Genomic DNA, 24,393 nt, shown 5'->3' on the forward strand with positions numbered 1-24,393 from the left:
CACCTGTGCTCCAGACACGGGTTCCCCACAAATTGCAGCACAAGGCCCATCTCCCATGTCCCTGGGCCATGCTCACCAAAGCTGGCACAGCAAACAGGTGCATTGAATAGCTAGGGACAGTGCTTATGTTCTGGCTTGCACTTCAGTGGAATAAAGGGAGTGAATTTTAAATAGCAACTGTGTGCCTGACTCAGGGTATGCACTGACAATGGTTGCCTTGTGCTTTGCATGCCTTACAGTGGAAAGCTTGGCCTTCAGCACAGCCTTCGCACCGGTGCAGAGGCTTTCCCAGATTAGAAGATGGAAGAAGAGAACGTGTGATGACATGTTGAACAGCGCAAGAACAACTGACCTGGAGCTCAGCTCTAGGAGGATTTCAGTCTCTGAAAAGCTGGACATGGACATGGACATGGAGAGCAACCCAGGAGCATGAGCATGGCACACAGGATGAGATGCTGCAGATTACGAAGGAGCAATCAGCCATGTGGAGGCGTCTGGTTGAGCTTCAGCAGAAACAGCTTGAGGCTAAACTCCCTCTGCAGCCCCTGCAGAACAGCCTGCAAACCGTGCCCGGTTCCCAATCCCTCACCCCAAACATTCCAGGAGGCGGCAGGGGCGAAATGCAGTATCCCTTCCACTCAACATCGGGGGCAGGTGCTAAGAACAAAATGCGGCCATTCAATGGCTTTTGATGGGAAAAACTACTGTGCTTTTATGGACAAGCTGACTTGGTTTATCCCCTCCCAATTCCATCACATTGTCTGTGTAGTTACATTCTTTTCCTGGTCTTTCAGTTTCTTTACGTTTGTGCAATAAAAGTCAATGTTTCGAGAATTAAATACTCAAAGTTTACTATAGCAGAGCCAGTGTTCTGCTGTAATTTCCTTTGTTACAACTAATGGCTTGATCCAGCAAACACTCACTACTACGTATGGGGTTTTCTACTCTGAGTAGCACCACTGACTTCAGACACTACCCTTGAAATGAAAGCTAACTTTGCTGGGGCTCGGCAGAAGCTGCAGGAGAGATGCTGGCAGGATCTAGTGGTGGGCTCAAAGGTGTGGGGGAAGGCGGAGGAGTTGGGTGTCACTTGTGTGCAGAGCCTGAACTTCCTGTGGTTTCTCATGAGGTGGACAGTGCTGCTGCTGGAGGTGTGAGCCCTGAGCTACAGAACCTGAGGGTCAGTTGGTAGCTGGCTCTTTTCCCACCTCTGAGTATCTGCTGAAAAGAATTAAACGCGGGATGAGCCTGGCCAATGGAGGATGAAGAAGGTTACGTGGTATTAAACCGTCGTCCAAAGATGACAAGATCAGACCGACCATGTCAATCTATGACCCAAGGTACGTGACTTACTGTCTCCCTGTGGTGTCCATTACTGACTGGGCCTTTACATGTTACCTGGCAGGGAGGGGACAAGGGAAAATAATCTCATGTGTGTGGAAATTCTGGATGTGCCATCGTGATACTATGGTGACAGCGCAGATAACTGCAGAGGGTGGATAGAGATGACGTAGTGAGTGTGGGAGTATGTGGGGGAGGAGAGAGCTTGTACAGAAAGGGTGGGCTCTGCCTTAACTAGAGCGGGACCAGACTCTTGGCCCATGCAATAAATAGGATTTGGGGTGAGTATTTAAGGTAGGAGCTGGGGAAAAGCTAACAGGTGCTGAGGAGCCTGCTAATGTCAGACATGTTAGTAATACCAAGATGCAGGATCCAGTAAAGGATAAGACATAAATTACCCTGTCCATCCTCCTGTTCAGCTGGACGACTGGACAGGAGGCTGGACAGGGTAAGATCACAAAAGTAAATTCTGCAAAAGGGCATCAAGGGAGTTAAATAAAAATAGGCAGATGGTCAAGAATAAAACCTGTATGTGTGTATTTACAAATGCGAGAAGTGTGAAAGGAACAAGCAGGTGAATTGGAACAGATGCTGGTAGAAGACCTGATATAGTAGGTGGTAGAATTCCCCAAATCAATGCGGTACTGTAGCACCTGACTGTGAACTGTACACAGGGCCGGCTCTACGCACCAGCAAACCAAGCATGCCAGAGGTGGCATTCCCGGGGCAGCATTTTTGCTCTCGGAGGGTTTTTTGCTTGGGGTGGCAAAAAACAAAACAAAACAGAGCTGGCCCTGACTGTACAGGAAGGACAAATTAGATTTGGGAGTCGCACTGTGCCTGTATCTGCCTGGCTACAAATCCCAAGTGCTCAGAATACAGATACACTAATACGCACACTACCGGACCAGTTGACGAGGTCCCTCACAAGAAGTCAGTAAGGAAAATAAGGACTTGTCTACATGGGTAAACTGACCAGGACAGTGATTTTAAAAGTGATTTTATTCCAGAATAATAACTCCTCTTTGAAAGTGCACTAATGATTCTGGGATAAAGAGATTTTTCATCAGAATAGAGTGTCTACCTGGAGAGCTATTTGGGAATAACCATCCGGTCAATTTCCCTGTGTAGACAAGCCCTAAGTATTCGTGGGGTGACTGGTAAAGTACTAGCCTGGAACAGAAACTGGCTAAGAGACAGGAAACCAGTAGTAGGATTTAATGGCCAGTTTCATTGTGACAAAAGGTTAACTGTGAGTTGCCACAAGGCTCTGCACTAGGTCTGGTGTTTAATATATTCATGATCTGGAAAGGAGGCTGCAAAGCTGGGGGATGTCAAGAGATTAGATAGGTCTGTCAGGATCGGAGAAAACTGTGAGGGACGTCAGAGACCCCACCATACTGGGTGAAAGAGCAACAGGCTGGAAGATGAAATTCTGATATTGACAAAAGCAAAGAAATACACAGCGAGAACACTGATCTGAGCATCTCCTGCACCTCGCTGAGTTCTAGATTTACTGTATCAGCCCAGAAGAAAGATCTGTGCTCAAACTATACACCTGAGCTGCTTCTCCGCTCCCCTGTGAGTTCTGTAATATACAGGACTTCAGAGCCTTGCCCTTGTCTCCCATCCATAATTAGATTCCCTGGGTTCAATTCTCCTACAGAAGCATCTCCCCCGATCTATAAAGTCAGACATAACAATGTGTTTCATTGTCACCTTCTGGAATTAAACTTTAAAAAGGTCCCAGGAGTGGAAGCCACTGTCCCTAGGGCCAGGAGGCCACAGGCTGGGGTAGCTGAGGCATAAGGGCCCAATCCTGCATTGCTTGTGATGGGAGCTCTGGGCACTGAGCAAGTACAGGAGTGGGCTCCAAGCTTGTTTAAAGCTGCCAGACAAGGCTTGGAACTGTGGGGGTGGCAGAATCTTAGAGTACATCTAGGGCGTGATTTCAGCGTGGGCCGACATATCCGCAGTAGCTCTAATCGAGCTAGTGCGCTAAAAATAGCAGCGTTGCTGGGGCAGTGCAAACGGCAGGTCGGGCTGGCCGCCCAAGTACGATCCCATCTGAGATGCTGGGTACAGGCTCGGGCAGCTAGCCCCTCCCACCGTTGGCTCCACTGTTATATTTCGTGTGCTAACTCAAGCAGTGCTAGCATGGGTACGTCTACATGAGCTGGAATTACTCCGTCCAGCTCCAGTGTAGACGTATCCTTAGACCTTGAACAGGGTTTAACGGTGTGATGTCAGATCACGTCCGTTGGCTCAGTCCAACTAACACCTTCTAAAACTCGAGTCCAGACAAGGCAAAGGGCAGCACATGCTCTATAAATGAATCAAGTGAAAGCTAGGGCAGGAGCCTCATCTTTAATCTGACCAGTGTAGAGTGCACGTGTTTATGCTGGACTTCCAGAGTGTGTTACTAGCGCCTGGTGCCGCCCCTTTAGATCCCAGACAAGGCCTGGGGGGACTGAAGCACAGACTTGCCATGCAGCCACATAGTCACCATTAAAATATACACTGTAAATGGGACCGGGGTGAAAGTAACTTAAAGGACTTACTGGTTCGCCGGATTCCTGAGCGGGGGCGTGGTCTCAACCGGAAGAGGCGGGACCTTTCAAGATTTAAAGGCCCTGGGGCTGCATCTGTGGCTGGGAGCCCCAGGGCCTTTAAATCAACCTGGAGCTACCAGCTGCAAAGATGGCTGGGAGCCCCGGGGCTCAGGGGTGAATTAAAGGGCCTGGGGCTCTGGCCGCCGTGGAGCTCTGGACCCTTTAAATCACCGCGGGAGCTGGGCCGCCGCTACCCTGGGCTATCCTGCTATTATGTGAGGGGGAACATTACCCCCGCCAGAGGCCGCTGCACAGGCTCCATTGGAAAGCAGCTGGTCATGATTATTTCTTGCACTATGTGCAGCTGTTTCACCAAACACTGACTCTTCCAGGTCACCCTCAGTGTCCCCGCTGGCATCGGATGGCTCTGGGGGTCGGCTGGGCTGGGAACATCGTCCTGCTGGGAGCTGTGGTGGTGATGTGCGTGTGGGGTGAGTAACTCAAGGCTAGTTATTCACTTGTGTGTAGCGCTGCACCCCAAGATTTCCTCTTCCCCCACGTTTCCACGGAGACTCTTTCTTGTTCCTAGAATCCTGGAAATGTAGGGCTGGCAGGGACCTCGCGGGGTCGTCCAGTCCAGCCCCCTGCACTGAGTCAGGGTTATCGATTCCAACACATTTGTGAATGAAATCATGGACGCTTCATTGTTCCAAAGCAGAGCAAAATATTACATGAACAATGTGTAGCTAAGAGCTTGATACATGAACCCCTGTGATCCAGCTATGGCAACTCCACTGTTAAGCGTGCAGGGAAAAAGGAAGGCATCTTACAATGTGCAACGAATGAGATTTTCTGTCTTCTTTCTCTTTCCCTACTCTAAATTTGTCACAGCATGTGCACGTGTTTGTTTTGCACACACACACTCTCAGTCTCAGGTTGCGAACCCGGAATAGTTAACTGTGGTTCACAATCATGCTCTTTCCTTCCCGTCAAAAGGAAATTTTAAGGGCCTGGTGAATGACGGTGCCAATGAGAGAACCAGCTACGGCTATAACTGCAGCACTGAGCTGAAGGATTTTCCGTTCTGCCTCAAACAGTTTCTATGTGAACCTCCATCCAGCAACTCAAGTGGTAATTTCTGCTCCTTTGCTCTTTCAGCTGCTTCCCCATATTCCAGTGACACCTAGTGGTCACTTGGGGTAACTCTCAGTGTGTACAGTACAGAATGCACTAAGGATCCTACTTGTGTAGATCCTTTCGTCCCAAAGGGCTTTACAAACTACTTCTAGCGTGAAGCTGGTAGAGAACCAAAATACAGGCATCACTTACACTTTCCACTGGAAAAATTTCTTCTGACTTTTTAAAGACGCTCTTGCATCTTATAGTTCGCAGCAGACCTTTGAAAATTCAGCACGGGGAGAGTCCTCAGGCTGGAGAAGTGCCTTTTCTTTGTTTCAAGAAATTTCACTTAGGCTCTGCTGAGATGTGAACTTTGGAAATGGCAGTGGTTCCCTTCTTGCTTGTGAGCCTCAGGAAAGCTTGGTCACATGCTAAAATCATAACAGCGTGAGCCTTCTAGAGAGCTGGGCTCACCCTGTGTCTGGACATGCACTGCACTGGGAGCTGGCACAGCAGCTGTAGCTGGGATGGGGAGAGTTGGGCCAGGCTCCCCACAGCCCAGCACCTGACCATGTAGCTTTTGCCCCATAAGCTTCCCCCAGAGACAGGGCGAGAGCTGAGATGGGAACCTTCTGACAGCCTCCGAATCCAACTGCCCCTTCCCCCACATCACAGCCTTTTCCTACCACCAGCGAACGCAGTGTGTCTGTGGCTGAAGGGATCAAGTCTGTGCTGACGGTTCAGGGTTCAGACCCTTGTGATGATTCATGCTGGGCATGTTGCTCCAGTTGCACATCATAGAATTATTGTGCTTTTATTTTTAAACTAGGAAATTCCAAAACATTATTTGAATGGAGGGAAAATCAAGCACTCAGAAGTGGGGAAAAGACAGATTTATGGTGCATGGGTAATTCTGCCCCTTTGTGCATATGTATTAATAGACAATCTTTAATTACATGATCATATACTATTGTTTTCTCAACAGGGCCTTGCCTCATCAGTGCACAAGGTGGACCCACATGGGGGCAGAATTAAGGTTGCGCGGGCCACCATAAAACAGACATTTCCTAACTTTCTGCACACTGCCCAATAGCTAAGGAGAGAAAGTGAAGGAGAATCCCAACTGAGCCTGACCTGCATTAGCCACTACAATTCCAGGACTGGAGTGCGCACAGCCTCACCCATACCCCTCACTCCTGGCTGCAGCGCCTCCTGCTGACTGAATATTGGACCTGTCCCCAAACAAAAATAAGGGTATTAGTTCTAGCTGCACAAAGGCTCTGTGATTGACCGGGATGAAGTTCAGCACTTGTCAGAACCTTCAGCTCCATTAAGTGTTTCCATTTCCCCTCCAGAAGGATCAGGGTGTAAGCTCTGCCCCACAAACTGGCTGCTGCACAGGGACAAGTGCTACTGGGTGTCTAAAGAAAAAAATCCCTGGGATAAGAGCCGCGACGACTGTTCGAAGAGGAGGGCTCGACTGTTAATGATTCGGGATCAGGATGAGATGGTAAATAAAACTTCTGGGGAGATGGGCATCATTAGTAATAATTAATACACAAAACCGCTGTTGTGTGTCAGTTAAGGTTGCTCTATACACAAGGCACCTACACAAGCTAAAAAGCAAAGGACTTGAAACATTAAATGCATAACCTATGCTCTACAACTTGGCAGTGGACACTTCACTAGTAGCACAACATAGACCACAAAGAACGTACCACATCCTTAACTCTGTCCCAGCAGGAACAGAGGCTAAGTGACTGAACCAAGGTCACACAGGAGTCTGTGCTGGAAAGGGGAATAAAATCCAACTGTCCTGAGTCTCTGGCTAGCACCTGAATGACTATAATCTCCTTTCTCCCTGTCAGTTTATTGTTCCATGTCATTTACAGGCCTTCATACAAACTACTTCCAAAGATGCAAACCGGATCTGGCTTGGACTCACCCTTACATTCCCCGCAAGGAAAAGGATTTGGGTGGATGGCTCCCTGTTAAATCAAACACTGTGAGTGTTGTTCTCCTTGGAGTCCATGTAAGATGCCCAGCAGGGAGCAGGGGGTTGTTGGCTTTCCAGGTTGCTGTAGCAGAGGCTACTTATGGGCGCAAGGGATGTTCAGTGCTAGGCATAGTCCTCTGCACAGAGAGGTGATCAGACCTAACCCTCAAGAGCTAATTGACATTCACAGTGCGGCTAATCCTAGGGGTTGGGTTTTGTAATGTGAACAAGTTGTGTCCACCTCTGGAAAACACCAGCCAGCTACAGTATCATATGCTAGGAAGTCTTATCAACCAGGACTCTGTAGGAACAATTCAGGTATTAAGGAAGAAATTCGTGAGAGGTGTCAGAATGAGGAAAAGCTGCTATAAATCTTGTTCAAAAACTAAACAATGATTTTATTTCTTTTGTTTCCCAGGTTCAAGGTAGTGGATCCTGCAGAAGGGAACAGCTGCGGGGTGATAAAAGCAGATCAGATTCATTTTGAAACCTGCAGTGCTGTATCGAAATGGATTTGTGAAAAAGATGCTCTCCTGATCTAGACAGTGACATTAGTGCTCTGCCCTTGTGTGTGTGAAGGACAAATCCTCTGTCGTGTCAGTCTGTCACGTGAATGATGAATAATGTAGGTGAGCTTCAAAGGGAAAAAATGGACTTATGCCCTTATCCCCTCCCGGCTTTTATGGTGGATAGAAATGTCCCCGAAGCCTTTTCTTGCATTTGAAATTCAGGTCCTGTCTCGGCTGGAAGATTATAGTGAAGGGAGAACTAGTGAAAAGGCATCACAAGTAGAGGTGGGGGAAAATTTTCCACTATATCATTTATTAGCGCCTCCCACACTTTAAAAAAATGCACTTTGGGGCCGAACAAGACTATTCACAAACTGGTGTTGAATTCACTGAATAGTTTCAGCTAAAATAAAAACAAATAAAAACAAATAAACAAAATTCACGCTAGTTTCACAAGAGGACTGGAGGAGGAAACAGCAGCTAACCCCACGCAATAGCCAAGTGGTTAATGCACCAGGTTTGAATCCCTGCTCTGGAATAGTGCTAATAGATTAACCATGTACATCTAGACATGGTTGTGCTATTTTAATACAGTTTTCTTTCAGCAACAGAATCCATTCCCAGGAAAGAGCTCAACATACCTAAGAATCAGGCCTGAGTACAACAAATATATTGCAGAGCCAGGTTACACAGTGGAGATCAGACACCTTCAAGAATCTAAAATGCTGCAGAGAAGGCACCTAACTCAAGCAGCAACAATCTGCCCTCTGGAATTTGGAATAATTAGCATTTGTTTAATTAGCAGCCTGCACTTTCAGGACTGCACATTTTTGCACAGCAATTTCTTTATAAAAGACATGTAGGAAAATATTTTACATTAAAAAGTGCCTTAAAGAAATCTATCCCTGAAGTGCAGCCTGCGGATGTGAAAATCAGCAGTCAGGGACCAGGGGCAGCACAAAAGTTTGGGCAGGGAGGGGAAAGAGGAGCCTCCTGGGGGGAGGAAAAAATAAATGCATGTCAAGCTGTCTCTAGGGCCACATTTTCACCAAAGGAGGCTCCCAGGCACAAATTCAGAGGCTGGGTTTGCATGAAGACCCCCACATTCTGTATCTCACAGGGCAGCACAGCTGCAGTGCTGACTGTAGCTAGTGGAGGTGGACAGAGCTTGGAAGTGCTAACACCATGTGGAGCCCAAGGCCAAAGCCAACCTATGGCACCCAAGGGTTGCAGGGAGGCTGTCTGCAGGAAGGAACGTGTTGCGGTTTGTGGATACAGCAAGGAGCCGGGACCCAGTCTGAAGGGTGCAAACCCCAGAAGGGCAAGAAATCATTAAAGGCACCAGGGAGCAACTGGAGCCAAGGGGATGAATTGAGCAAGGGGGGAAACTTCAGGCTGGCGCTGAGGAGACTATCCCCAGCAGTGAGAGAGTCTGAGAATCTGGGAAATTGTAACCCCCTGCAGTCTCTTTGGGGACCAGTGTGTTAAATGTCTGAATGGCTTCTGTAAGCTTGTGTTCTGCTCCATGGGGAGGGCGACCACAGCTACTCAGGAGCTACAAACAGTGGGGGTTGATTGAGGTGAGTCACTAAACAACTCCAGAGAGGTGCCACCCTGTGACAGCATGTCCCCCTGTATTCACACCCTACATTCTATTTTAATAATCTTTATAGAAAATAAACCGTGTAAGGCATCGTTTGAAAACTAATAACTTGTGTTGTCAGACGCCACCGGTGTGGTGCTCTGCTCTGTTCAATGTTGATAACAGTCGGCTGCATGCGTGCGTTCCCTCTGTGTGCTGCCCTGGCTCTGCAGATCGCTGACACAGCAGACCCCGAGAGAACCCCCAATGACCACAGACTCCGATAAGGTACGAAGGCCCCCGGCCAGGTTTATTGTCAACCGAAGCACAGTAATAGTTTCCTGCAGACTCTACAGGACATATTGCGAATATGCGCCCCCTGACAATGGACCGGCTCAGTCAATGGTGGGACACTCCACTGCTCCCTAGCTGGACAAAGACACTGCCCCAGGGATGCATTCTTATGCACAGGCACAAACAAGTTACACATCACTCCTGACGCACTGAGGTGCAACCCCCTACGTAGCAAGGTACAACCCCTCTACGCAGTAAGGTGCCGCCTCTCACTTTGTACATGTTGATTAGAACAAAACAATTCCATCCATCATATTACCTTTTTGGCCCTGTCTTTAGTTTTATTCACACATGTCCCATAACTGCACATGAAGGAGGGAGATAAACTGCTTCAGTGAGGGCCAGAACTAGGAGTACAGGGATGAGAGATTAGAAGGTGTAAGTATCTGAGGTAAGTATCTGAGGTGATGGATCAGACCATGGGCTAGTTCAGTACCCAGCCTCTTGAACTGGCAAATGCTAGATACTCCAAAAGAAGTCAGTCAAGTAACCTTAATGAACCTAAACAACTGTATGTGCCAATTCCTTCCCACCCACCACAGGTAATCAGATTGTCGTGAAGGATTGTATTTTACTACCTTTGTTCTCTTAACCGGCACAGTTATAGAGGTTATTAATTCTGCTCCCACTGACTAACAAGAGTAGGACTGGGCCATTATACAGTCTTAAAGCTACACAAGAGTTTAAACAAAAAATCAGCCCAGGCAAATAGTTATTGTCAGGGCCGCCGGTAGAAGTTATTGAGGTCCACTACCAGATATTTCCAGGCAGCATCCTTGGCAATTGCAAACCAGCTCCCTGGGGACAGGAGAGAAAGTCCCAGAGCAAGCACAGCTAAACCCGTAGCCTTCCTTATTGCAGAAGTGAGTGTTCAAACTGCAGCACTGGAGGCAAGCCTGTGAATTAACTGACAGCCCTCTAGCAGGAATAAAAATGTTATTAAAGCTAATGTTTGAAATCAAGTTACACAAGTTAAAAAGGAAGGTATTGTACATCTGGGGTCAAGCTTGAGTTGTGAGAGATTACAAGTATGGGTTACAAGGTTGTCAAGATACATACATAGTACAAAACCAGCACAGACCCAGATTGGGGTGTGGGAGTTTTTAAAGCGTCAGTGAATAAGTGATCTCGGGTATGCCACCCATAGAGTGTAGATAGAGTCAGAGTTAGTGGTGGTGAAGTGGATAGGTACATGAGTGGGGTGCGTCCCTCAGTCCGTCAGTGTCTGGCGAGTCTTCTGCAGACGGATACAGTCTGTCAGGGAAGGAAACAGGTTATTTCTCTGACTGAGTCCCTTGCCAGTGAGCTTGTTCATGTATCCTGATACTGTCGGTGTCCCGTCATGTGCTCCGTGTATATGTCCCTGGACCATCTGATGATGTCGGACACCATGAGTGGCCTCATTAGCCAGGCATAGCACCGACCCCGCACACTTTCAGCACCGGCTCATTGTTGGGGGTCCCACACGCCCAGGGCTCTGACGATCAGGGCGTGGATCTTGACCTCGTAGCCCTGGGCTCTCAGAGTGTCGGCCAGCTGGGTGTATTCCACCTTCTGAGATTGGGCCCTGTGGAAGGCTGGGGTCCTATTCTCGAAGGGGACCGTGACGTCCACCATAATAACCCTCCTCTGCTCTTCACTGGTCACAGCAATGGCTGGGTGCAGCTGGCTGTCCGTTCCGGCAATGGCGCGGTTGACAGAGAGCTCCCCCAGGTTGTCGGGATGGCTTTGACCAATCTGTCCTGGATGGCATTGTGGCGTAACTGCCAGGCTCTGGAGTGTGGCTGGCAGCCGCACAGGACGTGGGCCGACATCTCATTTGCATAGCCGCACCTCCTGCAGTGCTTGTCCCGGTTCCCATGGCGGATGGCTCTATTCAGGGGAATGCAGTTGAGCCGGGCCCTGTGGATAAACCGCCAGTCGGGAAACCGGGTGAAGCTGCCCCCGGGGAGGAAGTGGTTGCTGGCGTCCCATTTGCTGGTTACTTCAAAGACTTTGCCCTGGTCCGGCTTCCGCTTCAAGTTGTCGGCAAAGTGGCAGCAGATGGCATCTTTCAGGGTCCTCTCCAGCATCGTTCTGGCGGTTGGGGTGACGATGGTGTCGTCTGAGCTCTTTATGCGTGGCACCAGGAGTCCCGGCTCCCAGCGCTCCTTGCACTATGTCCACTGACAGCCGATCCTCTTCCCTAGTTGTCGTGAGGCGTTGTGGGCCAGGGATCAGAAGGAGAACAGGTCTCTGCCCTCCCTCCAGAACTCAGCCTCCAGGAGGCTGCTGAGGTAGGTGGCGACGTCCTGCTCAGATGGGATCCTGGCAATGCATTTCCTCACCACGTCCCGTGCAGCGCTCTCTGTGATGCTCCTCACCATCAGGTCTGGGCAAGTTAAGGTGACCAGATGTCCTGATAAAATTGGGATTGTCCCGATATTTAACCCTTTGTCCAGCGTCCCGATCAATGTATGATATTTCTCCCGATATTCAGATAAGGAGGCGAGCAGGAAGGAGGTGCCGACTCCGTGGGTGCTCCAGGGCTGGAGCACCCACGGGGAAAAATTGTAGCCAAGCTCCCCCCTCCTCGCGATCTCCTCCCCCCTCCTCCCAGTGCACCGTCCCAGCTCCCCCCCCCACAGTGCTTCCTGCCGCCTAACAGCTGTTTGGTGGCGCTTAGTGCTTTCCAGGAGGGAGGGGGAGGAGCAGGGATGAGGCATGCTCAGGGGAGGAGGTGGTGAAGAGGCAGGGCAGGGGCAGGAACTTGGTGGAATGGGGTGGAACGGGGGTGGAGCGAGGGCGGATGCTTGGGCGGGAAGAGGCGGGGGTGGGCGAGCACCCCCAGCAGAGGGGAAGTCGGCACTGTAGTGGTGTGTGGCTGGTGGGCGGGCGAGCAGGGGGATGAGGAGGCGAGCAATGGATGGGGGACTGAGGAGGGACAGGACCTGAGGCAGAATGGGGGCGGAGCCTGGGAGGAGCGGGAGTGGACTGTGGGCAGGGCTGACGGCACCCTAATGTGTCCCGATATTTTACTGTTGTGATCTTGTCACCCTAGGGCACGTTAGGAGGCAGAAGGCATGAGTGATCACCGCGACGTTGCACAGGTCGCCCACCCGAGGGACATTGGCACCACCTTGCCTGTGTGGGATGTAGATTATTTCGGTGCTGGCCCTCTGGGGAAGGAACAGCCATTTCTTCACCAGCTGCCTGATGGTGCTGTCCGCCTTGCTCGGGGGACGTTGGCCATGGCCGATCCCCTGAGGACAAAAAAGATGTGGGGGATCAGGAAGGTGTTGAGGGCATTGATCTTTTGCCAGGGGGTGAGCAGGGAGGAGTTGATGCTGGCTGCGTCTCGCAGGATCTCTGCGATGGTGTCTTCTAGAGTCTGACGAACATAGACTCCTGTGGGTGAGCCCAAGTGCTGGTGTACCTGCCCCTCCTCGAGGGAGGCCATGGGTTTGCCCTGGATTAGAAACCAAGTTGCCTGGGCCAGATCCTTCATGCTGCCGTTTACTTGGAGGGAGGCACACTTCTTGGCATTGAAACGGAGGCCCATCCATTCGGCGGCCTGGCTGGCGACGTCGAGAATCTGTTGGAGGCCCTCCGAGTTATCGGTGACCAGGAGCAGATCATCTGTGTAGGCCAGGATGTTGATTCTGTTGCTGTGCAGGTGAAAGCCGGCCGGACCATTGGAGATGGCTCAGATAAGCGTCTCCATGGCCAGGTTGAAGGTGATGGGGCTGAGGGGACAGCCCTGCTTCATGCCGCAGCGGATGGGGACTTTGTCCGTCTCTCCTCCCCTGGAGCGGATGATGGAAACTCCACCTGCAAACTCTCCGCCATCTCCCTTGAAACAGCCGCTGACAGCAGTTCAGGCTACTGCAGTGCGTGCTGCAGGTTCTGCTTTACTCACCCAGCTAGCTACACGGGGCACTGCCAGTACCAAGCCATCTCGTCCCAGCCACACAAACAGCCCCTTGTAGCCACCTCCTTGGGGTCACCTCACCTGCACAGAGCACTGCCGCTCAGTCCCTGGCTTCGCTGCAACCAACCCCTCCTGATTATCATCATACCCGATTCTCTTGGATTGGTCGCCTCTTCGCTGGTCATTGGCTGCAACCATTTGCCCTGGGTTGGGACCTAGTTCAAGTAGAGTTGAGTGAGCACGTTTTTTAAATCAGCAGTGAGTGTCTCTGACTTGCTGCTTGGTCATCAGACAGTCGAATGTCTGCAGTCCAGGCTCTTTAAAAAGGCACCCATCAAATTATTTCAGGACGTGCATGCAAGGTGGAAACTGTAGAATTTCCCCAAACCTTTATCACTCGGAAGGGCCCTTCCCCCTACTTAGGCAGCCTTGAAAGCATCGGCTCTAGCCCTTAAGCTGGGCTGTCTGAAAGGTCAGGCAGACATCTGTCCATTTGTCACTTCTGGAAGAATTTGTAGCCATAAGAGCTAGAGTTACTTTTTTTTTTAAATTAAAGCTTAGCTTGAACACAAGACACAGCCACCAACAAAAGGTCCCAGCTCCTGTCCCAGCATAAACTGTTCAACCCCTGGGCTGGCCCGACTCGAGCTGAGCAGGGGTGGGGAAAACTGCTGCAAAACTTTGCATCGGTGTCTGGTTCATGCTGTGGAATGTAATGCATTAATATTATCTTCCCCATTCACTTGCAATAGACAAGGAACATGGAGTGACCACTTGTCCCTTATTTGAAGGGCCCTCGCTTGACTATTTTAAACAGCAAATTGAGCAGTAGAAATACACCTTTGAGAGAAATATACCTGCTTTGCTGAGGGATATAGGGCTTCCCTAAAATGCCCCTAATAGAGCACGGTTCCTTATCTGCAGCCAATAAAGGGGTCACTCACCACACGAACCTCTCACGAGCCTAGTCTCTGCGTGCACAAGCTCCGTCTTTGGTTCGTTTCAGCTTCACCACCCCCTAGGCTAGGGGTCAGGGGAGGGTAATATTGGCAACTTCCCCTTTAAGAGGAAATAGACCGCGGCCCCTTTAAATCCTCTCCAACTCGCTTGCTGCCCGTCTCGCTCTCTCGAGGGTTGCCCGAGCTCTCGCGGGATTTCCGGCCCCATCCATATGACCCGGTGCAGGCACGTTCTCGCGTTCCTTTCCTGTGTTCGCAAGCTCGCGCGGTGAGTGGCCGCCGTTGTCCCTGGCCGGGCGCGTGACTCCGCCGCCCTCCCTCCCCCCCCCCGGGGCCGGGCCCCGGGCGCTGGGGGCAGCGAGCGCCTTTTCCTCCCCGCCTTCCCAGGGGCGGGCCGGTGCCTCTAGCGGGCCGGGGCCGGACTGGCGGCTCAGGGGAGGCTTCAGGCCCGGGGCGCTCTGTGGCTCGGAGCGTGTGAAACTGGTTCTCTGCCCGCCCGCGCGCCGCGATCCTCGCTGCAGACCAGCCCCGGGGCTCCCTGCGCGCTGCGGGTTTGCCAGGCCCGGGGCGACCTGATCGCAACCGTGCGTGGGGGGAGCCCTGATGTGAGCCCGGTGGGGCGAGAGGGGAACCCGCGAAGCCCGGCGCTGGGCTGTGCCCTGCCGGGAAGGGGGAGGGCAGCTGCTGGCCTCAGCCCCAGGCTGCGCTGCAGGATCTGACACTCAGGCCGGGACTTCATAGGGACTGTCCTGCTTGGACCTCCCCATCCCAGCTGCAGCAGCTGCCGTCCCACAGAGCTAGCTGGGCTTGGCGCAGGGTGTTGTTGCCTCTGCGTTAATTTCATCCTGTCTGAGATGGCTGTGAACGTGCTCCCCCAACGCACCTTGGCTAATTGGTTCTGTATAAAGGCACAGAATTGTTAATCCATTAATGTTTGCAAAGTCTTTGGAACTGCTGGGAGTCGCATAAAACAGTTTCTTCTTGATGAAAGAGGGGGATGTGCTGTGTAATGCTGACACCTAATGGAGACTTCTTTTCATTAAAAAGAACAGGAGTACTTGTGGCACCTTAGAGAGAGACACATTTATTAGAGCATAAGCTTTTGTGGGCTACAGCCCACTTCATCGGATGCATATAGAGTGAAAATATATATATTTGTGTGTGTGTGTGTATATACACACACACACACACACACACACCCACCATGAACAGGTGGGAGTTGTCTTACCAACTCTGAGGCCAATTAAGTAGGAGAAAAAAAACTTTTGAAGTGATAATCAAGATAGCCCAGTACAGACAGGTTGATAAGAAGTGTGAGAATACTTACAAGGGGAGATAGATTCAATGTTTGTAATGGCTCAGCCATTCCCAGTCCTTATTCAATCCTGAGTTGATTGTGTCTCGTTTGCATATCAATTCCAGTTCAGCAGTCTCTCCTTGGAGTCTGTTTTTGAAGTTTTCCTGTTTTAAGATAGCCACCCGCAGGTCTGTCATTGAATGACCAGACAGGTTAAAGTGTTCTCCCACTGGTTTTTGAGTATTATGATTCCTGATGTCAGATTTGTGTCCATGAATTCTTTTGCATAGAGACTGTCCGGTTTGGCCAATGTACATGGCAGAGCAGCAGAATGATGAAGAGCGGTAATATAACAGACCGCCAGGTGTCACTCATTGCATTATGTTAATATTGTGTCATCAAGAAAAGATACCTGAGAGGAAATAAGGGGGTAGAGGAAGCCTCCAATATTGGGGGGGGGGGGGCTGTGCTGGCAAGCAAACAGCAGCAATAAAACCGTTTTAAAAAAAAAAAAATCAAAACAAGCATTAAAAGGATGTGGTGCAGATCAGTGTTAGGTGAGGTGGTTGCTTCAACAAAACTTTGGCTTTGTTTACCCCAAAACACATTTTTCTATCAAAGTTTTGGCAGAAAATACTTGGCCAGTCCTAGTTAACATTTCTCTGCAAAAAAGTAACTGGGGTAACCATTTATTGCTTGCTTGTGCGCTGCTTATGTTTTAGTCTTATTAATAGTTCATAATTTTCTGTAATTATGGCGTTCTCTAGGATAGCGTTTCCCAAACTTTTTTGGCCACGGAACACTTTTTAGCCTATTACGGAATACTTATAATGTTGTTTTGCAGTCGTTTGGTTTTCAAATAAAAAATTGCGTTATTTATGCTCAAATATATTTTATTTTATAAAGCAAAGCAAAAATACAAATTTAAAATAACTTGAACTAACAATTTCTAACTGGAAAGTGCGTATAAAGTAGTACAAAAATCAAGTGTAAGTCAAAATTAAAAACAGTGTTCTACTTAAAAAAACTGTTTTTATATACACACAAACCAAACAAATTAGATTTTTACTAGGAAAATCTATTTTTATAAACAGAAATACAAATTTGGATTTAATGGGGTTGGTGTTTCTGAGTTTTTCTATCATAGATTCATTAATATTAGGAATAATGCTGGAAAGTTGAATCCTCATGTCAGGTGCACCATCAAGTCTATTTCTATATTTGGTTTTTGTTGCAGTATAATACGAAAATCCCGTCTAACACAAATAAGTTGTAGCAAAAGGAAGGCGCACTCGAACTGCACATTTGGCCGCTTTAGGGTACTCTTCTATTAGACTGCTCCAAAAATTATTCAGCGGAAGATCCTTAAACTTTTGTTTTAAATCAGAGTCAGAAATTAAGTCAATTAGGCTTTCATAATTGTGCACAGTAAAGCCGACTGGTTTGGCTGTAATTACAAACGGATTTCGAACCCAAGCATTATCAGTAGTTTTAGGGAGATATTCTAATAAAGAGGCCTGCAAGTCACGCAAGTGCTGTAAAATGGTGCTGGAAACTTCTTCATGGACTGTAGAATTTATTTCAGTCAGAAATTCATGTACTGTAGGGAAGCAGTTGAAGTTATTCTGTTTTACAGAAGCTGCCCAGAATTCCAGTTTCTTTTTTAGCGACAAAATTTTATCCATTGTAGTAAAAATGGTCACATTCTTTCCTTGCAGCGACAGATTAATTTAATTTTGCAAAAATATCTGCAAGATAGGTAAGTTTCATTAGCCATGAGGAATTTGTCAGACATTCATTAAATTTTAGTCCTTAATTATCGGAAGTGAAGAATACCAGTAGTTCACTATGAAGCTCAAAAAAACCTCACAAGCACTTTTTCTCTGGATAGCCACCTCCCTTCCATATGTAAAAGCGCTTTGTGTTGACTACCCGTTTCCTCACACAAAATTTTAAATAACCTGGATTGAAGTGGTCGAGATTTGACAAAATTGATAATTTGTACTGCTTCATTGAGCACAATTTTCAGATACAGATCTGTCTCATCTTACGCTGGGGTTACGTTCCGCAGTCAAAATTACATTGAGTGTAATGGCGGGCGGAATCACCCGCATTACAGAAACAGTATTTAAATTGTTGTTTTTCTCTTTTTTTTTTTTTTTTTTGGCCAACCATATAAAGCTGAAATCGCGCATGTTAAATGCGCCTAAGATGCAACAGACCTGTATGCTGGTATTTTTAACTGCAAGTGCTTGTCTGTTTAGAACACAATGGCTCTTAATGCTTTCTGGTGCCACACTTATGATTCGCATTACAGCTCCCTTCATGCTCAACATGCACATTACAATATCTTTCGCGCGAGGCTTGATAAGCATTTCTCCAATACTGTGAGCTTCTCCGGCAAGCGCTATATGGTAACTTACTCGATAAGATGCCTCTGTTGCACTTTTGCCTGTTTTAGCTATTTTAATCATCGAAAGTTTACAATTTCTGAGTGAGTCACGCTTCCTCTTGGAAAAAACTTATCTTTGTCTTTGTATTCAGCATGCTTGGTTTCCAAATGCCTACGAAGTTTAGCAGGAGCCAATGAACTATTTGCTAGTATTTTGTTGCACACGACACACTGTGCATAAGGAACATCTTTATTTCCAATTCACGTAAAATCGAAAGACAAATAACTTTCATCGTACTCTCGTTTCGGTCTCTTAACATCTGCTGCTTCTTGTTTTTTTATATACTTTGGTAGAAATTTTTTCACCTTGGATAACTCACTGGTACTAACAGTTTTTTCGGCAACAAAAGACTGTGATTGTTCATCCTCACTTTGAAGTGTCACAATATTTTACTTGTTTATTTCGGCCACAGTTGGAGTTGTTGTCCCACAAACTTATACAGGATTGTTTTAGGGGTCAAGACAAAGATGCCACATTTATTATTAATTTGTAACTATTAGCAAATACCTTAATGCTTTTATTTACTTACACACACCTCCCCCCTCCCCCATGTTTTGCAGCTGCTGGATAGTTAACGGTTCTGATTGTAGTTTGAGTTCGCAGCTTGGGATCATAGCTCCTGGCAGCTAACTGGCCAGGAAAGCTGAACATGAGGAGGAGCTGGGTCTCTGTCGGGCGCGCACCGATGCTCCTTGATGTTGATAGCAGAACGTTACCCAAAATTTTTTATTTTACCCTTCTTTTTTATAGGAGTTTAGTTTGGATTTAAAGTTTTTAGGTCTTGCTGTGTCACGCCGCCTCTGGGTTTGGTGCTTGATTACCCGTTAATTGCAGGCGTGACTGTCAGCCTGGGACCTGGCTTTGATTTTTTTTTTTTTTTCTGTTAGGGTGGATGCGTTTTGCTTGAGTTAGGGCTATTGTTTAGTTCTTCAGCCATTGGTATTTGAACTTTATTTTATTAGGACGGGCTGGTGCTGGAGGTTGATTCTATCACCCATACATCCCTCATTCACACATCTTAACTAGACTAATAAAATTACAGCAGGGTTTGCAAAAATGAAGGTTGCAGCAAGCCCTTACAAAATGGAGTAAGCGTTTTAAAATGGGGTTTGAATACAATATGGCACTGAAGTTACAATGTAGGCAAAATGGCAAGTGTAATGAAATGGTGAACAGAAGTGACAATGGTACAGTGAATAACTAAAAACAATTTTATTTACATTGTTCCCCTTTTGACCCTTCAATCCAGGGGCATTGAATGGGTCACACTTTATGCAATTGTTTTAAGGCTATATATTGGGAAACAATGTGAGCTTGTGGTTTTAGCTTAAAGTACAGCCTTTTTATCCAGCAGCACATACCACACATTATGATTAACATTAAGCTTATTAGAATAAAGAAAACAACAGTTGGATGTAACATAATTGTTAAAGTTTGAAGACCAGGAGGGGGACCATCCCTTTAAAATATTATACCAATGGTGCGTCATGATTTGCTTTGCTTGTACAGATACTTTGGCTATTTTACATCAGGAATCTAAAATCTTAAAACTGCGTGTTTGAACCTGGGTCCGTGTGGCTTCAGTCAGTTGGCTAATTTGTTTATTTTTTTGTATTAGTTTGTACAGTTTTGTTCAATTGACTCCCAAAGTGAAGTTAGAATATTACTGGTATTCAGCGTGTTAGTTTCTTTTATTCTTATGAGTTGGGCAGTAATCGGTTAGGGTGGGAGTTTTTAACATAGTTCTATTCCACATACACTGTTTTACGGGCGGTTTTGAGATGTATTTGTTTTGCCATACAAGCCTTTTTAATTTAATGGCACAGGCACAACTTTTTTTATTAAAATACACTTTTGTGGTACTGTTATTTAGTTTATTTCAGTAATAAGTTGCCAAGCTTTTATGTTGTAAGGAGCAGGGCTTTTCTAATTTTGGTAAGGTGGGACATAACCATTGTTGTGCAGTTCACCTGGAACACAAGCCATGGTCTATGATTTTTCCTTGTTTATTTAAATACATTCCCACCAATTGAGGAGCCCAAAGATGTCTGCCCTGAAGAACTGGGAGGGCTATGAAGGGCCACAGAGTAACTTTATATTTGTGTGGTTGGACCTGTATTACTTGTATAGTGATGTGTTCCATGAGGGTTGATGTGTACACGTTTGATTTCAGGGCCTTGTACCATTCAGAAACATAAGGGAGGAAAAGGTTATTTTTATGTTTTGTCAGCAGAGGAGTTAAGACTGTCATATTTTTAGCTTGTACCCAGTTCATTTTCCTTTTTGTCAGCATAATAGCTAATATTTGTTGTTCAGAACACCACAATGCTAATGCTGTTTTGTTTATGTTCCTTATGGTGGCATATTGAGCCCAGAACGCCTGGTTAACATGTTTCCAAGTATGCCATTGCAAGTTCATTGTGTCTACCCCAGTTTGCACCAATTTAGTGATCTGGTGCTCTTGTCCCTGGGCAATAGTACGATGCAATGTCTTTACCACACTGGCCTTATTTTTCAGTGCTTCTAGATCTACCGAATTTAGAATTTCGGTCCCTGCTCCTATACCTCCTAACAAGGTATTTGTTATCCCTCATCGCTGACGAGGGAGGGGATGTTCTGGTTGTAAGGATTTGAACCATGCTTCAAAGAGGGGGGAGCTATAGTGTGCACATTCTGGCCAACTTAGAGTTAAATTATTTTTGGTTCAGTTTATTGAAAGGTGTAGGGTTACAATTAATGGCGCCACTTGTGCCTCTATGGGAGCCTGCATTTTAAGCAAATGAGGACAGGGTATTTTTATGGGTTGTGGACCATTTTAAAACAGTACTGTTGTACTTCCTACTAATTTGGTTTTATTTACCCATACTGTTGTTGTTCAGGTCTCTAGGGGTCCTGGTTTAAAGGGTGGGAATGTATGGTATTCAGGGAGGACGGGGTGACAATGATTGTGATTTACTATAGGCTGGGTAGGTGAGCTAACCTTAAATATACAATCATGGTCATAAGGTGTGATATTTACCCAGACATGTAATGTAAGTAGTTCAAAGGGTCCATGTAACGTATGGTTAGATATTGGTACAATTTGGATCTGGTTTCCAGCGGTAAAATTGAACCACTGGATCCCCCCAATGCGCATTGGATGTTCCCAAGGTGAATAATTGTGTCAGGAATCCCCAAAATAGTAACATTTTTGCTTTCAGCGGAGTTTTCCTGTAAACGCTTGCGCAGTTTGTGAGAGGGAAATAAAATTGTTGATTAGTTTATAATACCAGTATTCCAGTTGGAGGCAATCAGCTGAAGCTCTTTAGATTTCTTATAAGGGATTAGATGCCAGTGATACCTACAAAGGGATGAAGCACATACTGTTAAGAAAACAGTTTTATTTGGGATACATGGACCCATTTAAGTTTACCATCTTTTTTAATGCGATATACCAGAGGACTGAGACGGTCAGCTATGGAATATGGACCCACCCATTTAGATTTTAAGGTGTGATTCTTTTTACCAAATTTTAAATACATTACTTGATCTTCAACTTTCCATAAAGTGGGTTCATTGGTTCTTTGTTTTTGCATTTTTTTTATTTATATGTTTAATAGCCTGATTGATCCTGTACTGCAATGTGGTTTTATACTTTTTGTAATTGTTTTAGCCATTGGAAATAATTATTCTGGTTGGCTGTAGGATGATCCTCTGGGTGTATAGTAAAATGTTCAGGATCAATCATTAACTTTATTGGTTGACCAAAAAGAATTTGGTATGGCTGGATCTTAGTTTTTAGCCTGTCACTACTGTGAATGGCAGCTAAGATCAGAGGTAGTTTTTTAGGCCAGTCCTTACCAGTATGGTTTGCTACTTTTTGCAGTGCCTCTTTAATTGTGCGATTTATTTTTTCCACCTGGCCAGAGGACTGGGGTCGGTATGGAATGTGGAATTTTTGGGTGATTTTTAGGGCTTGTAACAGCATTGTGAAAATTTGTTCCACAAATGCACTTCCATTATCTGAGTCTGACCTCAGGGGTTCCATATCTGCACACCACTTCAGTGAAGAGCTTTTTAGCTGCAGTTCTAGCACTGTTATCCCTGGTGGGGAATGCTTCCACCCATCCTGAAAATGAATTTATAATAACCAGCAAATATTGGAATCCTTCTTTACTTTTAGGTAACTTATCAATAAAATTCATCTGTATTCTGTGCCATGGTCCCAACCGTCTCTGGTGCATTATTGGTTGCCAGTGCGGGGGACGGGCTTTGTCCTTTGCACAGCGCACACAATTTTGCACCCACGTTTTTACATTATTTTTCACCCCTTTCCAGTCTGCTACCTGCCTTAGCCTCCTTAAGGTCCCTTCTGTCCCCTCATGCATGAACTGATGTGCCACACTGATTAGCTCCTGCTGTTCCGTCTTTTCCGGGGTCCGGCTGCAATGATTATTCACATCGCTAGATGGCAGCAGTATGTCAGAAATGCGCTTACTAGCGCGGTTCTGACTTCTAGTTACAACCGCTATGTTCTGCTGCCGGGCGATAGCATCAGCTCGGCTGTTCCACATGGCTTCAGCACTGAGCTCTCTGCTGTGTGCTTTAACGTGCCGGATTTTTAACTGATTGGGGTTCTTGTCACCCAAGCATGGATCCATTTCCATTTGTCTAGGTACGCTATCTCCTTCCCATTTGCTTCCTGCCAATTATTCCGTTGCCAGTCAAACATCCAATACTGTATGCCTTTCACGCAAAAATCACTGTCTGCATAGATATAGATTGGTCTGGGAGAGGTTTTATATAACTTTAACACTTGATATATGGCATGGAGCTCCGCATGTTGTGCTGAGCCATGATTCAAATATTCTTGAATCACTTCCTCCTCTAAGTTTATAGCAGCATACTTAATATACCATTTCCCTTTAATTACTACCGAGCTGCCATCAGTAAACCAGATATGCTTTTCCTGCCCTACTGTGTCTAAATCCCTTAAGGGGGGTGCCTCCACCAGTGCAATTCTCTGTTCTAAAGTAATTTTGGGACATTTATGCTTAGTTCCTTTTTTAATTAAAGCATGAATTAATAAATCAGGTTTAGATACTGTTTCGGTAACGACCCCTCTATTGACCAGGATGAGGGTTTATTGAGCCATGCGTGTATTGGAAACCCTTACTTTCGATTAATTTGCCAGATAAGATATATTTGAGAGGAGTATGAGTACTTTGAATTGTGATAGGTGCTGTGCTTGTGAGAGGTTTAAAAGACCGGATTGCCCAAACGGCTGCTAAACATTCACGCTCACAAGGGTCAAAATTCAGCTTAGCACCTTGACGTTTTTTAGACTCGTATGCTACAGGCACTAGTTTGCCTTTCTCATTGTTTTGTAAGAGAGTAGCTGCCAATGCAAACTCATTTGCAGCTAGTTTGATAACAAAGGGTTTTGATTCATTAGGGAAGCGTAAAGCCGGGGCTGAGACAGCCTTTCGTTTTAAGGTATTTAAGGCGGACTCTTGTTCTGGTCCCCATTCCCATTGTGTCTTTTTCTTTAATAACTTCCATAAGGGAAGTGTGATCTCTGCATATTTATGGATATGTGGCCGTAGGAAATTGAACCCACCCAGCAGAACTCGTAAAGAATGCACATCCGTAGGGGCGGGCATAGCCAGTAATGCTTTCACCTTGCGCTGATCCACTTGCCTCCCCTCCTTCCCAATCACTAGACCTAAGTAAGTGACCTGTGGTTGCACCAATTGTGCTTTTTTTAAATTTACCTTAAACCCTGTTTTTTGGATTAATGCCAAAACATTTTTAGTAAGTTTTTGTACTTGTTTCCTGGTGTCCCCAAAAATTAGGATATTATCAACATAGGAGAAGACAAATGATTTTTTTCTGCTGGTTTAGACGATCCAACATATCTACCACATGTCTGTGTGCAATAGTGGGGGAATCTTGAAAACCCTGTGGTAGTCGGCAAAACGTAAATTGTTGGTGGTTTATGGTGAATGCAAACCTATCCTGGGACTCTGGGTGAAGGGATATAGCAAAAAAGCAGTTAGCCAAATCGATTACTGAGAAGTATTTGGAGGTGGCTTGTACTTTCTGTATAACCTGTGTCATGTCTGCTACAATTGGGGCCATGGGTACAGACCCTTTATTAATCCTCCTATAGTCTATAGTTAACCGCCAGGACTTTCCGTCTGCCTTTAGAACTGGCCATACGGGAGAGTTAAAAGGAGAGTTATTAAAAAAAACTAACTGCCTGTTGTTCCAAGTCCTGTACAGTCTGTATCAGTTGGACTTCTGCTTCCTTTGGGTAGGGGTATTGTTTTTGAGGGGGTA

The 24,393-nt window shown here is 46.6% G+C and overlaps 1 protein-coding gene across 1 annotated transcript; it reads left to right on the forward strand.

Moving 5' to 3' along the window:
* Positions 1 to 1,130: 1,130 nt before the first annotated feature.
* Positions 1,131 to 7,941, forward strand: LOC117870390 (killer cell lectin-like receptor subfamily F member 1). The gene is made up of 6 exons (XM_034757524.1): positions 1,131 to 1,340; positions 4,286 to 4,377; positions 4,847 to 5,024; positions 6,368 to 6,522; positions 6,905 to 7,017; positions 7,427 to 7,941. Exons 1-6 carry the CDS (start codon positions 1,256 to 1,258, stop codon positions 7,548 to 7,550), a joined length of 747 nt encoding a protein of 248 aa, XP_034613415.1. The 5' UTR covers positions 1,131 to 1,255; the 3' UTR covers positions 7,551 to 7,941.
* Positions 7,942 to 24,393: the final 16,452 nt, after the last annotated feature.

This window comes from Trachemys scripta, unplaced genomic scaffold (assembly GCF_013100865.1).
Source record: "Trachemys scripta elegans isolate TJP31775 unplaced genomic scaffold, CAS_Tse_1.0 scaffold_28, whole genome shotgun sequence".
NCBI classification, from domain to species: domain Eukaryota; kingdom Metazoa; phylum Chordata; order Testudines; family Emydidae; genus Trachemys; species Trachemys scripta.

What these genes read in the sequence shown, in the direction of transcription:
- LOC117870390 (XM_034757524.1), top strand. Translation starts at nt 1,256, where the DNA reads ATGGAGGATGAAGAAGGTTACGTGGTATTAAACCGTCGTCCAAAGATG. An exon ending in TTCGGGATCAGGATGAGATG is followed by an intron (nt 6,523 to 6,904) that starts GTAAATAAAACT and finishes TGTCATTTACAG; the next exon opens with GCCTTCATACAAACTACTTC. An exon ending in TCCCTGTTAAATCAAACACT is followed by an intron (nt 7,018 to 7,426) that starts GTGAGTGTTGTT and finishes TTTGTTTCCCAG; the next exon opens with GTTCAAGGTAGTGGATCCTG.